The sequence below is a fragment of the Aplidium turbinatum genome, chromosome 6, assembly GCF_918807975.1.
Source record: "Aplidium turbinatum chromosome 6, kaAplTurb1.1, whole genome shotgun sequence".
Taxonomy (NCBI): domain Eukaryota; kingdom Metazoa; phylum Chordata; class Ascidiacea; order Aplousobranchia; family Polyclinidae; genus Aplidium; species Aplidium turbinatum.
In genome coordinates this window covers 7175776-7193077 of record NC_137477.1, presented here as the reverse complement: position 1 = coordinate 7193077, position 17302 = coordinate 7175776, and the positions used below count along the sequence as shown (strand labels likewise).

The following is a 17302-nucleotide window of genomic DNA, read 5'->3' as shown; positions in this document are numbered from 1 at the left end:
CCAGCAGAAATCTGTTTAAAGAAGCCCTGAAACGTGGCAATGAGGTTATTCTTCCAAAAGTTCAAGGTCCACCATCAACACCCAGAAGGTCCGGATTCGGACCGCGGTCCGCCAGTTGAGTAGCCCTGCATTACACTGATGAAACATTGGTGTTTTGAACAACAAAGTTTGTGATGTCACAAGAAGAAACAATATGGAAAAATCATTAGCAGGTTGCGTGTAGCTCAACAGCAACGTCAGTCTTTTACAAAAAGTTTGATAACTTTTTTCATGAACAGTTGTAGTGCAGCTATTATTTCCGCAGCACGTGACGGGCCGGTTTCGGCCCGCGGGCCGTAGTTTGGTGACCCCTGGTCTAATTGAATAACAATTTTCACGCTTTGGTGACAATGAAACCGGTACTATAGAACACAATTGACCAGCTGACACGTCTATTTAACTTGTGATGTTTTACTTAGTCATAATGAAAAAGCAATTTGTAAACGGAACATTCCTTTTTACTCATGTTTGTTTTACAAATACTTGCTCAGCAAAAAGTGAGGGGCATAAATATTGTTCACTACGGCCTGCTGCTATTTCTTTAGGTTTTTGGAAAAGAAAAAACAGGCCACCACAGTCTGCCAAACACTGTTTAAAGCATATTAAAAAATATTTATTGAACTACAGTTAATATGGTACATCGAGGAAATGGTGTAAAGAAGATGATTTCTTTAAAGCTAGTTCTAGCAACGTCAATGGCTGTGGTTGGATCTACCTTTCAATTCGGCTACAATACAGGAGTGATCAATGCCCCACAAGCTGTGATTGAACAGTTTTATAATCAAACTTTTTACTCAAGGTATGTGCAACGTTTTAAATGGCCTCATTTCCAGCAAATATTCGAAGCATCAATGCTTCAGGGAAGTTTTTTCGGCTATGCCTTTCGAATTCACCTTAGAATTAGTGTTTTGTTTTTGGTTGTATTTATAATAAATCTTTTAGTTGTCAGAGTGCTCTTCATCAACATAGAGCAGAGAATCTGTATGGCTATGAAATGTTTGTTTAGCAAATCACAGAAAGTCATAAGAAAAATATCGCATAAAATGCAATTAAACTAAATTAAAATTGCCCACAAGAAAAGTTTTAATGAACAGTTGTCGTTTCGAAAAAAAAAAAAAACAAGAAATTTTCTTTTTACAAAAACTTCTAAATTGTATCTTTAATTAATTTAACTTTATCTTCAATCAACTTAATTTTTCTATAATTTTATCATTTAATAGGTACGGGAGTTATATTCAGCCATCCACACTTAATTTCTTGTGGGGGTTCTCCGTCGCCATTTTTGCAGTCGGAGGCATGTTGGGATCTTTTGCCTCACGATGGGCGGCGGAATGGTTCGGCTTGAAGAGTACATTGGTCTACAACAACAGCTTGGCAATAACTGCAAGTCTTCTTATGGGTCTTTCCAAGGTCGCTGGATCTTTCGAAATGCTAATTGTTGGTAAGGAACAATATATAGGCTATATCAAAGTCAATGCTGATTTGAAAATTCACTTTGTGATTATAGCCTACTGATAAATATTTTTATGTATGAACTGCTCTACCCAAAATATAGCCTACCTCGTTACGGACAGCCTTTAGCTGCCACTGATCTACGTGTGAACTTTTGTTTGATAATGACTTTAGTTTGTTTTCAAAGTAACATTACAATGGGCCTGAAATGAAGAAGGCTGTAAAATCGAAACATTGTTTGGCAGTTTTCAAATTGTGGTCGATTTACATAATTTGTAAGAGATTGTCTAATTTGACTAAATATTCTTAACTCTACTTTGAAAGACAGTGCAATCGAAGATGCGTGATTTCATTCTTCAAAAGCTCAATATTGAAAGCCTACAGCACTTTAAATCTATCGTAAATTTCAAAAATTCCATGAAGAGCTTGGCCTATAGGCGGTCTAGCTTATCCTATATACGGTTTAGCTCATCAGTTTCAATTTCTTTCAGTTACCTATTAATAATGGTAATAAACCTACATTAATTAACTCTGATGAGACTTTTTAATCATCTACTTGGTGTGTAAAAGCAAAAAAAATCCTATTCGTTTCATTGTTTTAATTTACTAGGCCGTTTCATTATTGGAGTGAATTGTGGCCTAAACATGGGAATCGCTCCTATGTATTTGACGGAAATTGTTCCCGTAAGTCTACGAGGAGTTTTTGGTACCTTGTCGCAAATGGGAATTGTAACATCGTTGCTGCTATCTCAGGTAGGTCTCTTGTTGAATGTTGTTGTTCATAATAGGGTTAAACAGGATTTTGAGAACATGAACATAATAACACCAATACATTGTTGCTACGACTGTCTCTATTCTTTATCAGTTCTGTATTTGTAAAAAAAGCACGGAGTAGGCCTATACTGTCAAATCTACCAAAATGATAAATAATACACAACTTGTAAAATACAAATCTATATTCTACCACAACATAAGTTATAAACATCAAAATTGGAAGAGAGGTACAAAATTGCTTTTGTACCTGTTTTTGTACCTCGGTACGGAATTAAGTTCATGGTACACCCGTGTACCATTGATTCTCAAAGGGTTAAGTAGTTAGTTAGTAGTTGTCAAAAATCAGTAAGGATAACATAGGCACTCTTTTTGGAAAACCAGAGGGTATACTATAGTTGCTCGAAAAAGCAGAGAGTATACTGCGTATACCACCGTATCCCTCGAATTCAGCACTGCTCTTTACGGATGTCACTATCTCTGAATAGCTGACGGTTTGATCTCTCATTATTTCTAAGTTTTGTTGATCGTTGTTTTAACAGTCTGACTGAAATATTCCAAAAATGACATTTTCTCATATATAGCCTACTGCCTGGCAGTGATATCACCCTTTGCAAGAATTACTTCCATCTGGAGTAGGCAGTGAGAAATGAAGAAGTAAACTTTATAAACAAAAATTCAATCAATCTATTAGTAAGATCCTGCAAAGAGCAGGTGGTAGCCGGTCTACAGTTGCGGTTACGCGTTCATTTGGTGTGATGTCATTTGAGTTATCCAGAAACAGGCTCAGGGGCTCAATACAACTATCGCATGAGAATTCTTGGAAACTACTAAGAATGTAAATTTAAAAGCTCTAATTTTTAGCTGAGATGAAACCGCAAACTTAATAGCAATAAAAACCATCTTGATTAAATAAAACGACCAGATCCCAGAACCATTATTCATGGATTGAATCTTTCGAAAATTACATTAGTTTCTTATTGATTGTATTATATATTAAGTTAAGCTTCTTATTTTTTTATTAACAAGCTTATCCTTTGTGCGATCCCTGGAATACGTTTTGACTTTCCAGTTTCAGTTGCATCCGGGAATCGCAAAAGACTATCATTGCCAACGCATGTTGCCATATGTTTTTTTGGCTATCCACGTCGCTTCAACGATACGTTTTTATCGTCTGTCAAAATTACGGGTGCATGCAAAAAAACAGAAAAATTTAATACTTATGATATTCTAATAATCCTCATTGTGATAAATTTAACTCGTTTCCAGGTTTTAGGTCTGGAATGGGTTCTTGGAACAGACGAATTGTGGCCACTCTTGCTGGGGATGACGGGAATATTTTCCGTTTATCAGCTTTTTGTGCTTCCATTTTGTCCTGAAAGTCCGAGGTACGTGTCGAGTATACCAATGTCGTAGCTTAAAAAACGTTTTGGGAGAGAAAAAGGAACTGTTTTGAGGAAAACGTCACTCAACATGATTTATAACGATATTAAACGTATTTTTGAGAGTAAAGATAAAATCATTGGGGAGGAGGCGATTGTCTCCTTTCAAAACACCATGGCTACGTCTCTTGAGTAGACTATTAAGTTCCAGATAAAACGGATGTATCCATTTCCAAACAGCAAAACAAACAATCAATCTGTGAAAATCATTTTCCTAAGCTTGACAACTACATTGGCCAGTGGGTATCATCGTGATTCATCTCTGCCGCTAAAAGTAAACACCAATTTGCAAAACAAATGTTTGAACATGCTCTTAATTTTTACGGGTTTTTGATAATGGAATCTTTAAAAATGACATAGCATTTTCTATAGTGCAATGTCATATGCGGTGTATGTCATTGTTTTTTTACCTTACAATTAACTCTTTACCTACATAATCGCATGTCATGATGAAACTCATAGTCTGAATTCAATACTGTGACATTTGTAATTGCTGCTGCAGTGTTCTAAACGTCTTAAATAAGGATGCTTGTACCTTAAATGGCGAGGCCTCTGGAAAGGATTCTTTCTCAAAATGATTTTTGGCCCAAGTTCGCAAGTCGCCTTGAATAAGTCAGTGTGTCACAGAATTGCAGCGAGTATAGTCATATTTCTAATAACAATGTCAATCAAAAAAGTGTTAACATAGTGAAATGTCATCATAGCCAAATTCGACTCTATCTTGAAGTAGTTGAAGATGATTTCTGTGTTGCAGGCATTTGCTTTTGATAAACAACGACGAAGAAGAAGCTCAAACGTCACTGGAGTTGCTGCGTGGAAAGAGTTTTGATGTTTTCAAAGAACTCGAGGAAATGAAGCAAGAAGTAGACTCAGCGCAGAATGCTGAAGAAACAAGTTAGTCTAAATGTTTTTTTGTTTGATCTAAGTTTCAAATCCAGCAAGAATTTTTTTACATTTGAACATGCAAATCTCAGCCATATTTGAGATTCTAAATCATGGGGATGCGAAACTACTAAACATCCGCTTTTGGCTTATCCGCCACACCAGAAGGGTCACGTTTTTTCAGATTTACACAAACATTGTATTTTTTATAGATAGTATAGGAGTCGTGAAGTTGGCTTTTAAGTGATTAAAGGTTTTTATTAAAAGCAAGCTGATGGTGAGGCTTCAAAATTGGCAATTAACGTTTTTAATATGGCCGGAAAGCCGAGCTGCGCATATGGACATGCAATGTCCGTATGATGGTCCAAGTGTAACGCTCGAATAATGTCGGTTTGACAATTACTGTCAAAAGCACGCGCCTATGTTTTGGCCAGGGATTCATGGAAATTTAAGAAATGACCAATTTGACTGCGATATCTGACAACTGGAGGCAAAAGTGCTGCCAGATATTTTTAATTGGAGGTAAAAGTGCTGCCAGATATTTTTAATTGGAGGTAAAAGTGCTGCCAGATATTTTTAATATTTTGTAGAAAAATATATTTTTTGGCATTTTTAATGTAGTGGTTGCCCAAAATTTGTTCGTTTAAAACTAACTTGAAGTTTAAAGTCGCACAAGATTGAGTTATAGCAATTTTTAGTTGTGTTACTTTGCAATAAAAATGTGAATTGGTGTACACAACTTAAATTGAATAAAACCAACAGGTTTAAAAAGTATATTGCGGTAGGCCTACTAAACATTTAAGACCAAAAAAGTTTGAAAAACTTAAGATGAACCTTAAGAATGTAAAGCTTCATGTTTAAGTCTTGAAACCGGCAATTACTTTTCACGTACTGTGTGTTATATGCAAGAGAGGTTAAATTCGGAAAAATTATGATGGTTTAAATTGCTTTAATGAATTATTACAATTGCTTTAGAATAGTTTTAACATAGTTGTCTACCAGCAAGTTTTGGACAGTCACTACTACTTTAAAAATGCCAAAATGATGTTTTTTCTAATAATTAAAAAATATCTGGCAACGCTCTCACCTCCACCTGTCGGATATCGCAGCCGAGTTGGAACTTTTATGAATCACTTCGTTTTGCTATTTAATGATATAACTAAAAGTGGGCACTGTAGCTAGCTTGTCATTTCTTGCTCTTAATGCCAGAGCATAAACCTAGATCAAAAGAACATAAAAATATCACATTAATATTGTTTTGAATTGCAGCAATCATTGAGCTATTTAAAAATTCTGAGCTGCGGCGACCACTTCTCGTAGCTGTGGTTATGCAGCTATCACAGCAGCTGTCCGGCATCAACGCCATATTCTACTATTCGACTGCTATTTTCATCGCTGCTGGAGTCCCGGTTCAATACACGTAAGAGGGTTGCATAATCATTGTGCACGTTAGTAGCCGTAAACAAAGATGCTTGAAAAGGAACCTGTTTAATTTTCCACTACTATTACTGCATTCCTATTTTTATAGAAAGTTTATATATTACGAAGTTCTAAAGCAAAACAAAAAGATCATCTTTATGTAAAAGTTATCGACTCATAGTGTGACCTTTAATAGCTGGAGAGAGGCAAAAACTTATCAATTGCTGAATACAATGGCTCAAATGTCTGTGGGAACCTGGAGCTTAATTTTTAAACTGTTGCAAATTTCCACGTTCATTTGACCAAAATGTTTATGAAAGTAACAGCTTCAAAGTTTGGAAAAAATATTTCCTGAAATGCAAGAGTGCTATTGCTACGTGTTTACTTGTGTAACAAACCATGCAAGATGTAAGCTGTGATGTTGCGAAGCTATGATATAAGACCGCTACAAACCTTGTGATGTAAGCTGTTCCTCTCAAGATGCATAAAAACTCAATATGTGTTTCCCCCTGACACTGATTGTTGTGTTAAAAATTTTTAATCAATTTTTTTTTTCTAATTTTTTAAACATGTATTTTCACGTCATGAACGGTACTTGCATCCAATCGATTCTCTTGTTCTTCTCATAGAGGCCTGACTACGGTCGGAATCGGAGTGGTCAACGTTGTCATGACAACAGTGAGCATGCTCCTCATTGAGCGGGCTGGAAGACGTATCCTCCACCTGACAGGACTTGCCGGAATGTGCGTGGTGGCATCGATTCTAGTGGTAAGGATTTTTTTAAGTTTTCACAGTAACTATTTCTATTGTAAATTACCATCTGTCACCACGTAGTTCCTCCATACAAAACATAAAAGCAAAAGCCAGATGTTTACCATTTTCACGAATTCTTGATTAGAATTAAAAGTGTAGCAACGAATACAAGTCACAACTGAAGGATGTAGGGCTGCCTGATATCTATACAAAACATTGCACAAAATCACAAAAACATAATCTATTCTAAGATTTTGTTATTAATACCAGATTTCTATTTTAAACAGGTTTTATTGAATCTTTTCCAAACTCCAGTTGTATCGTGGTGCTCGGTGGCCGCGATCCTGCTGTTTGTCGTCTTTTTCCAAGCGGGTCCTGGTTCGATCCCCTGGTTCATCACCGCCGAGCTATTCGATCAGACGACCCGGCCAGCGGCTGTCAGTGTGGCTGGACTGGTCAACTGGTTGGGGAATTTTGCTGTGGCTCTGGCGTGAGTGTGCTATTTCTTGATTTTAAAAATCGGATACCCATGTAATTAATCTGTGGCATTGTTTACGGCTATACATGAATATGACTTTGTTCATCTTCAAATGTATGTTTTCAAAAGGCAAAAGCAAAAAAGCAAATGTTGTGATATTTTTAAAGCATAATACCGGTACATAGTTTTGCATAACAGTTTACGATAAATACAGTAAATAGTAACTGTGATGTTTCGATCATTTTTGCAAAATACGAAAAACGTCGCTTCACGCCTGTCCATTGAAGGGATGTTAACATATTGTACGACTTCAAGTAACGTGCATAGCTGTGGCAGCGAAATGGCAAATTGGTTTGACAATTTAACGTTACACAAAAAGTCATGAGCGGGAACTCATGAGCAAAAAGGCAATGTCGGTGTTGACTTGCTGGCCAAAATGTACTCGTTTGCTAACAATGCAACAACCTTTGGAATGTTACCCAGAAGACTTACTTTTGGCTTGTAGCAAATAAAAATTCGGTTAATATACAGTAGAAATCAACTTTTCTTTCGCATGTTTCGTCTTTCATACAAACTTACGCGTTATGTAGTTTTTTAATGTTTTTGTGTTATCAGGCATTAGCAGCTTAAACAGTGACACATTTGAAATGATTTGAGCGCTCAGTTAAGAAATCAATATTGCAAAGCAAATAAATTGATCAATACCACAATGACGAAAGCTTTTTCGTTTTTTCAGATACCCTTCGCTTGAGGAAGTTATTGGTGGTTACACCTTTATCATATTTGCTGTGCTACTTGCTGTTTTCTGGGTGTTCACTTACTTCAAAGTTCCGGAGACAAAAGGCAAGAACATATCGGACATTAGAAAGTTCTTTATCGACAACGCCGATTCAATGTATTACGATAAATCAACAAAACTTTAATATTGGACATTTGATGTGACGATTGCTTAACAATCAAATACAAAAGCAGCCCTGCAGACATAAAACAACTGTGGAAAGAGTCGTAGCCTGTCTGTACTACTACTCTAACTGATTTCAAGGTCTTGGTAGTGTAGCCAAGCCTATCCTGGAAAAAAGAACTCTTTGGCTATTCCAAAAACGTACAATACTTTTGTCTAGTACCGCACAAGATATGTAGTGATTATTAATTTTATAAAGTTTTATGCACTCGTAAAGACGTTTAATCGTGCAGTAGACTATCACCAAATCATTTCTGTTATCGTGATTGCACAATTGTATTTGCGGAAAATATTATACGCCATTCCGACTTTTATCCACAAATGCCTTAAAATGGCCATTGAGATATTTTGCGATAATAATAAACACGCTGAAGCGTTAATTAGGTTTGGCTGACGTCACAATGACGTCATATTTGAGGGGATATCTTGCTTTCAATTTTGATTTAAAATTTGTTCAAATTGTAGGCTTCTAAATGTCGGATTTTTTTTTCAATATTGTTTTAGTTAAAGAAACTTTCAGTGAATTGTTTTAAAAATGGTGTTGGTAGTTTAAACGTAATAAGTTGGTCGTGCAAGTCAAGCGCGACATAAACGGGGTAGAGCAAAACACGCAAGAAAGTGAAAGAACAATGTTGCCAATCGTAACAATACAAGATAACGTAAGTATGTAATACTGCGCAGGCATTGGGTTACGTTGTCTGCCCAATTGTTTCAAGGATAAAAAAGAAAGTGAAACATAATACAGATAAATGTACTCTCGTAAACGTAGAACAATGTTGTTTTTCAGAGATAAGTTCACCGTTTATGTTACTGTAAGCACTTAAAATTGCAATAAAAAAGTTTTTTTATTCAAGTTATGTTATTATTATTATTTATTTAAGTTAAACTAATGGGTGCACATCAACAACACAACACGCAAAACAAGATTAGAGTTTGTTTTCAACTTTTTTATTGCCGGTACCACTAAGGCCACCATCGCTCCAAATGATGACATTGTAAACCCCAAAGATTTTTAATAAAACGTACTACACAAATCATAAAATCAACTAATTTCTTTTCACTTTGACTGTTGTATGAAGCTCGATTTAGGCTCTGAGAAAACGGAATAAAAAAAATATTTGGCAAAGTTTCTACAGCGTGCTGTTATATACAAACATTTTGTGAGACCACAAAATAAAATGTGTTTTAATAACCTACAATTGATAAAGCTTTTGTAGAGAGTTCGCTTTGTTGAACCATAGACAGACAAAACATTTTTTTGTGTAATACATTCTGCTAAACCAGTTAAAGTTTCTTTGTTTTGTCTATAGGTCTACATGAAAAAAGGTGAATTTAAATTCATTCAAAAAAGTTTATCTCGTTTATTGAAGTTTTTGTATGAAGCAGATGCTCAATCTGTGACTTAAGCTTTTAAGATGCCATTCTCGATTAAATGCCAGCTTCAACCTCAGACTACTCCCTTTTGATATTAACAAAACTGGAAAAACCTATTTTCAAAGCAATGAGAGTACTGTTCTCGTCGGATTGAGATGCATAGGGGTCTGTAGGAGGCTGGATTGCACGTGATGGTTCATATTTTTGGTATTGTTCAAAAAGTATGAGATATATTCACAGTTTGTATGTAAAAGCTCGAACATGTCCATAGATTTAAGAAAGAAAAGCATAAACGATAAGGTGAAAACAAGCGTGGTTTACGCAAACGAGGGAATAAAAAGAGAGGCTAACTTTTAAGAAAGTGGTCTTTGTATTGTCTTGTTTTCGTAAACTAGACGTTTTTTCCTTTCCGCTTATTTTTTTTTCTAAACCAATGGACATTGGACATGTTTGAGCTTTCACCTGTTGGTGAAGATTGTCTGGTAGGGATTTTTTTACCGAGTCCATGGTTATTGAATGACTCAGTTCGTTAAAGAGAAGTCACAATTGATTTTCTCATTTGCGTTATTGCATTTGCCTTGAATGTTTGGAGGATAGATTGCCGTTTTTCGCCTTATTAAATAATCTCAAAGTGAAAAATCAAGACAAAAGAATTTGAAAATAAGTTTTTATTATATTTGCATTAACACCCGTGACACTATGCTAACCACCACAGTCGTTCTTTTATCTATTTGTTTTCAATTAGCATTGTACGGTTTACCTTAAACTCCTATAGGAACTGAGGCCATTGTGTGTTCGATGTATGTGTGAATAGGTGCAGTAATTGTAAAAACTCTTAATTTTGCAACTGTTACAACTGTGCGATTATAAGTTAACAATAAAAAACGAAGTGAACAACACGTTTGACCTGATCACTGCAACTGAGGGCGGAGGAACAATTTCTTGCAGTTTTCTTATTCTTATCTGAAATAGACTACAAACGTCCAATAAGCTGCCATCTTTCTGTTAACTCGTTTTCTGTGTTCCAAAATACCCTGTACAATGTACAGCAAACAAAGTTGTATGTTTGGAAACGTTGAATCAATGTAATACGACCAATTTAGTTTGCTGACATTATAGCAGACCGATTGAGCTCTCTGTCTCTGTTTATAATATTTTGAATTTTCAAAATCTCATATACTGAACCTATCGACAATGACCCATAGATGAAGCCACGGGAGCCCAGGGAGCATTTACCTCCAAAGTTAAACTTTGCTCTGCAAAATAAATAAGGAATTTTACAGCAATTCAGCCTTTACAGCTGTACAAATTGCTCCCATTGAAAGCTTACCTTTCCAGCTGTATAGTAGATTCAGGGCCGTTGACAGGATTTCTCGGGCCCGGTGCCAATTTATTTTCGGGCCACCTTCATCGACAGAGTTATGAATATAAAGGTTGTGTACAAACTTTTATTGATGTCGTTTAAACATGGTCATTTAACATTTTCAGGTAGCCTGAAAACGAAAAAAATATCGCATATTGCCTAAAGCTTTATTGGTTTTGTGGAGGTATTTTATTTGAGAGTACAGGCTTCTTATTCCTATCTGGCCTCAGTTATCCTCTGAACGACCTTATGTATGCCTGCTGTGTCATACTATTACATCTGGTTGCTGAAGGTGATGCGTTGCTATTTAAAAGCAAATAGTTTGGAATGCCAGGGCTGCCATAAGCTTACCTTTAGGTCCCATCTTTTTTTTTGGAAACTGTCCATTATTGCCCTTGTAACAACATATCAAAATGTAGCTTCACTGTAGTCTTATGCCTGTACTGCAAAACACACCAAAAGATAACTATGTATTGTACTGAACTGTTTTTGAAGCTTAGCCTACGTTGTTCACAATACAATGTAGCTTACGACTTGGTCGCTAAAGAAATATATAGTTTTTTCCCATGGGTTGTGCTTAATTAGGAAACCCAGAGATATGGTTTGTAGGCCTACAAACGTCCAAGTTCATAGTAATTACCATACATGAGATTACATAGCGCAAACAGAAAAAAGAAGAAATGTCTTCTCCAAACTCTCTACATCCAGATTGTGTCCACCTTTATTTAATTAACATAAAGACTAGGCTACTCCTGTAGTCGTAACATCGAGCCCGAGTCGTCCCCACTTCTCAAGGGTGGTAAAAAGCAAACAAAAGATTCACATAAGGAAGAAGATTTCTGAACTAACTTTAATTTTAAAGCAAACTTTTGATTTCAACCTTAAAAGCAGTGTTGTACGCGTCAATGAAATAAATTGACGGCGTCAGCGTTAGCGCGAAGTGCTTAAAAACTTCACGGCGTAAACTACTGCATCAGCTCTTAAAGAAATTGACGGCGTCAGCGTCAGCGCTATTTTAGCCAGTGTCTAACAAAACGGAAGTATTTGGCCTTACCAAGTTTATAGGTTAACAATAGCTATAAATAAAGAGCAGTGCAAAGGAATGCAAAGGAATTTATTCTCACACGAATCAGTTCAATCATAAATAGCTAAAAATCGATTTCGATCAGCTAGTAGCTAGAATGCTAGATCATCTTCAGTTAAGCTTATTCTAATAGAATATATTTCATTTTATTTTCTTGAAATAAAAAGCAGGTATTATGTTTTGAGACTGTATTGAAATTCGCTGCTTAGCTTAATTAATTATTAGTTATATCCTTGTGAGGCCCGCAACCAGCAAATATTTTCGGGGGGGGCATTTAATTTTTATCAAAGAACAAACATTAAAATGATGCATTGTGACATTTTTATGTTACTGTCCACGCCCATTGATAAGGGACAAGAGTGTGTGACACCAGTGGCATAGCCAGAAAAAAAATTTGGGGGGGCCAAATATTTGATGAATTGAAGAGAACAACAAAGTGTTTGATTTAAAACATTGCCACCTGATGTGCAGTGACGTATCCTGGTGGGGCAAGGGAAGCAATAAAGCTGGTGAGGGGTTAGAGCGTGCCGAAGACATGCGTATTCTATGGGGGTCCGGGGGCATGCTTCCCCGGAAAATTTTTGCAAAATTGCACTCAAATAATGGATTATAGCGCTTTTTGGAAACACTTTCAGGGTAATATTTGTATCAAATTTATTAGCAGATAAACAGCTATTAATTTATTAAAGGTAGCTGTTACACACGAACGGGCAAAAACTGCGGCTAAAATTAGAGAACACAAAAATCTCAGCTACACAAAAACCCAACAGAGTAGCCTAAGCGATTCTGAAATTGCTTCAACAGATTAGTTAAAAGAAGCGTAAATCGCGTAAATTTTGCGCGATTTACGATTTACAAAATTTATTAGTGTCTTTCTGTGTGCCTAAAACAAGTCCTGGAGGGTGTTAATCGCCAGATGTCTTGAAAAACGATATAAATTTCTACAAATTATATTATATATTTCAACAAAGGGTTCAACTTCGGAACTCAAACTTTGAAAATTTTGGGGGGGGGCCATGGCCCCTTTCGCCCCCCTGGCTACGCCTATGTGTGACACTACCATGTTACGGTTCAATGATCATAACTTATGTCAATCACGTTTTTGTTTAGTACAGCATTAAAGGAAACTAGCCTTTGTAACCTTTTCTCATTTAGCTATGACTACCCGAGGAAGAAAATTATGATAATACAGTAATGTGTTCAGTCGATTACAAATAAAATACAACATCTGTAGGCTACGAACTGCATTGGCACGACTGGAGTCATAAATTAATCAATAACATATATTTAAATCAAAATAAACAAACAGATACATATGAATAAACTCAACACGGTAATTGCAATCCTGAAACATTTTGTTGGCTCAACAAGCTTTTATGTTTGTAGGCCCAAAGAAGTTGACTTTGCAAATGCAAAATGACATTTTAATTTAGAGCAGTGGTTCTCAAAGTTTTTCAAAAAAATTGTTGAACGGTCCCCTTGCGATATTTTCAACGACTCACGGTCCTCCAAAAACTTAAGGCAAGTTAACGCAAAAACGGTAAACACTAATTTATTTGTCACCTCAATGCAATTGAACATGCACACGTCAATAAAATGGGTGCACCGCACCTGCTTGGGTGTTATCAGTTCTATGTTAGGTTCCATTTGGTCAAAATAAGTTGCCTGAAAATTTTTACTTTCCACAAAAATTTTTTCTTCGAGATCGTGTTAATTTTTTTGGAAGGTGCTTCGCGGTCCTAGAAAATTGTCTCGCGGACCCCAAAAGGACCGTGGACCCCAGTTTGAGAACCACTGATTTAGAGCATAATGTCTAACTTTCTACTTGATTTGGCAATTTTGTTTAACACCAATTCCGCGCTTGGAATTTGAGTAACAGATAATGAGGATGCCAGCCTAGTTTATCGAACAAAATCGTTAGCATGGCTTCCAACCAGCGTAGCCTACTTTCGGTTTCGATAGTATGGCTTTACGTGTACGACGTACTATTCATAGTACATTTCATACTGCATAGAACGCTTAAAATTTTTTCAAAAAATTTCGGGGGGGGCAAATGCCCTTAATGCCCCCCCCTGGTTGCGGCCTGTCCTTGTAGAAACACAAGCATGTCAAAATGTTTGTCTGACAATTTGCTGCGTTTAGGACGCATAATATCCTTCCAAGTGAAAACACGCGTTCCACCGCAGCGTTGGATGGTATTGGTGTGTTGCATTTCAAAAACAAGTCTTGAAAACGTTTACTCGAAAACGAAAAATGACGCACCGCGCTTGACCCTTAAAATCGGCAAAATAGTTGACAGCGCTATTGTAACATTCCTGGGATTGCCGGTTGAATGCTTCTGACTAAGGGTGGCTGACAAGTGACAACGACACTAGATTGTTGAGATCAGGAAGTACATCTTGTATTACGCCACGTGTGAAGCGATCAAGGCGGATTTAGAAACGTCACGTCATTCCATCAGAAGTGTGTTGATTGAAAAGGAAAAAGATTACCACACCAGTCTGTTTTATAGGCGAAATCAGTCACCCTTGGCGAGTGCTGCCAGACGCAATGATAAAAATATTAAAACTTGAAAGTAGGCTAAACAGTACAGAATTATGAGAACGTTGGACTGCACCGCAGAATACCGGCTGGTGACGAATACGAGACAGCAGTCGGTACACTATCATTTCCGTCAACTAAAAAATAAACTGACGGCGCTAGCTTCAACGCAACACTGCTTAAACTGCTTACAACACTGCAGCAAGTCTTAAAAGTTTTAACCTTGATTTCAACCTTAAAAGTTCTGGGGAGAGGGGGCAAGTCCAAAGCTCATCTGCAAAACAACAAGACTTAAAAGTCTTAACCTTGATTTCAACCTTAAAAGTTCTGGGGGGAAGGGGGCAAGTCCGAAGCTCATCTGAAAAACTCTTTGGAATGTTAGATCTATATTTTGTTGAATCTTGCATTGTCTACGTTGTTTGACGGCTTCGTGGTGAGTGGTGAGCGCGCCTTAGCGACGCTTGAAAAGACGTGGGTTCGACGCCGCTGTAGAGCACGAGGCTGTGTTTCAGCAAAAATCGGAAAAATAAATAGGAGCAGCGACTCGATGACTGAATGTTCATTCGCTGCTTCTAGCTGCCCATTGTGTTGCATGTGTTTTGAAGTCAGCAACGTTTTGACCAAAGAATATTGGATTCTTTCTGAGTGTTTAAAGACTCTTGGCCACATTTTCACCTCGTATGCCTGCTGAGAATTTGCAACATACCTTTTTTCTGGCCAGACCAATCTTAATGTGGTTGAGCCAGCCAAACAAACGAGAACACTATTCTAATGCAGAAAAACTTTGCCCGATTTGTTTGTGCACAGTATAACCAATTCGATCAACAACAAAAAAAATTTTCACACTGTAAAGTCAACGCCGTTTGAGGTACTTTTTTATGTTTGAGTCAACAATGCTATTTTACCCTATGTTGCTGTATCATGTTTAGCGTTGCATTATTGTAGTAAAACTTAGTTTTTGTATTTTATTTGTACCAATTTTCAAACAGTTTACTTGTGATAATGATTAGAAAATGTTGACTAAGTTCTGTGCCAACTAAATCTGTCTATCATAGTCTAACTCTAAGCAATAGCGGTGTAGTCTACGTATAACCAACATCTATGGTTGGTGCATGGAGAAAAAGGCTTGGGATTTAAACCTCTTGTCACTTTACGGCCATCTTCAGGTGCCAGGGTAAAAAAGAAACAATAAAAAATCAACAAGGTTTGGTAACTAGAAAAATTTATTGGTAGAGCTTTCGCCGCCGTAAAGGCGGCTTCATCAGTACTCTTATTCAAATAGAGAATAAGAGTAGCCTATTGATGAAGCCGCCTTTACGGCGGCGAAAGCTCTACCAATAAATTTTTGTAGTTACCAAACCTGGTTGATTTTTTATTGATTATTATACGTTTGGTTGAATCCTCTCACATGGATCCTACAATTATTGATGATTAGCAATTCCCATAACACCGAGAAGCCAGAACTGAGGTTAAGAGTCTGCAGAAACCTTTTATTACTAGTAAAAAAGAAACTTTGTAAGCTACAATGTAGGAAATGCAGAAAACCCATGATTATAAAAATCAACACCTTCCATTTTAGGTGGAGCCTTGAGAGCTTGATTTCTCTGAGACTTCTTCCACAGAATGATCATGCTTGATCAGCTGTGACCTCTCTAATGAACTCCTTTTAAAATATTACATAACATAAAGTAAGCCATGACTATAGCTTGTTTAATTGAGACTGTTTACTGGTCACAATGTCGCTACAAATGTTAGAAAAACAAAGCAAAGGCGATCACCTGCACGAATTCATTAGTCACTTAGACGAAATTCACCATAAACAGTAGATTCTTGAAACATCACTTCGAAACTGTACCATTGATAGGGCCATGAATCAGCAAAGAAAACAATTCAATTCTGCGCATTCAGAATGATTGTGTTTGTCGTCTGAACGTTGAACACAAAAGTACTACACCTAAAAAGACAACACAGTGTTTGTTGGTATTGAAAGTGAAGTTTCAAGCTAATGATGTTTAAAAATTTCATATTATTGTTTGTGATGAAAGGTAAGTGAAAAAGAATTTATTTAGCTCGATAGTAGTAGCCTAAATCAAAATCTTAGTGCACGTTGTGTAAATTAAACTGGTGGACTGAGAGGTAAGAAAGTCAATTTTCGTGTCCACCATCAGACCTGATTCAAGCTCAGCAGCATATGCTCCCAAGTGACGTCGAACTGGGAACCATTTTGGTCGTCGGTCGGTGCTACAATCACAATGCCAAACATCTTATAATTTTTCTAAGAAAGCTGCTGTTTTTTTAAAAGATACAATAGCTTGGGTTTCGCTTTTTAGCAGAGTGATCGATTACTTCACAAATGTAGATACAAACGACCTGCTTTAGCTGTGGTAGTAGCGATTTGCACTAGCTTTTGGAACACAGTTCTCTAGTTTTGTGCTATGACTTCTTTGATGATGACATGCAGCAGTTCTCCGTTCTAAATGTTATAGCCTATACTTGGTTAAACACCCGGCTTTGTAAACGAGAAACAATGATTTTTTTCTGTTAGTGCAGGGGTTCCCAAACTGGGGTACATGTACCCCCAGGGGTGCATTTCGACTTTTCAAAGGGTACATTAAGAATTGCTGGGATTTTTAAACAATCAAACCAATGTGAATATTTTGTCACTTCGTTGAGGGATGATTTTTTTATTTTGATCCTTGCCTACCTTGTTGATATTTTTGATGCTCAGAATATGCTAAACACG

At 36.8% G+C, this 17302-nt stretch overlaps 1 protein-coding gene across 1 annotated transcript; it reads left to right on the top strand.

Moving 5' to 3' along the window:
- Positions 1 to 590: 590 nt before the first annotated feature.
- LOC145771520 (solute carrier family 2, facilitated glucose transporter member 1-like) lies at positions 591 to 10470 on the top strand. Its single transcript, XM_082583215.1, has 9 exons — positions 591 to 838; positions 1260 to 1480; positions 2102 to 2244; positions 3532 to 3650; positions 4459 to 4598; positions 5856 to 6006; positions 6635 to 6773; positions 7046 to 7248; positions 7973 to 10470. Exons 1-9 carry the CDS (start codon positions 672 to 674, stop codon positions 8157 to 8159), a joined length of 1470 nt encoding a protein of 489 aa, XP_082439341.1. The 5' UTR covers positions 591 to 671; the 3' UTR covers positions 8160 to 10470.
- The last annotated feature ends 6832 nt before the right edge of the window (positions 10471 to 17302 follow it).

What these genes read in the sequence shown, in the direction of transcription:
- LOC145771520 (XM_082583215.1), top strand. Translation starts at nt 672, where the DNA reads ATGGTACATCGAGGAAATGGTGTAAAGAAGATGATTTCTTTAAAGCTA. An exon ending in AATCAAACTTTTTACTCAAG is followed by an intron (nt 839 to 1,259) that starts GTATGTGCAACG and finishes ATCATTTAATAG; the next exon opens with GTACGGGAGTTATATTCAGC. An exon ending in TTTTGTCCTGAAAGTCCGAG is followed by an intron (nt 3,651 to 4,458) that starts GTACGTGTCGAG and finishes TCTGTGTTGCAG; the next exon opens with GCATTTGCTTTTGATAAACA.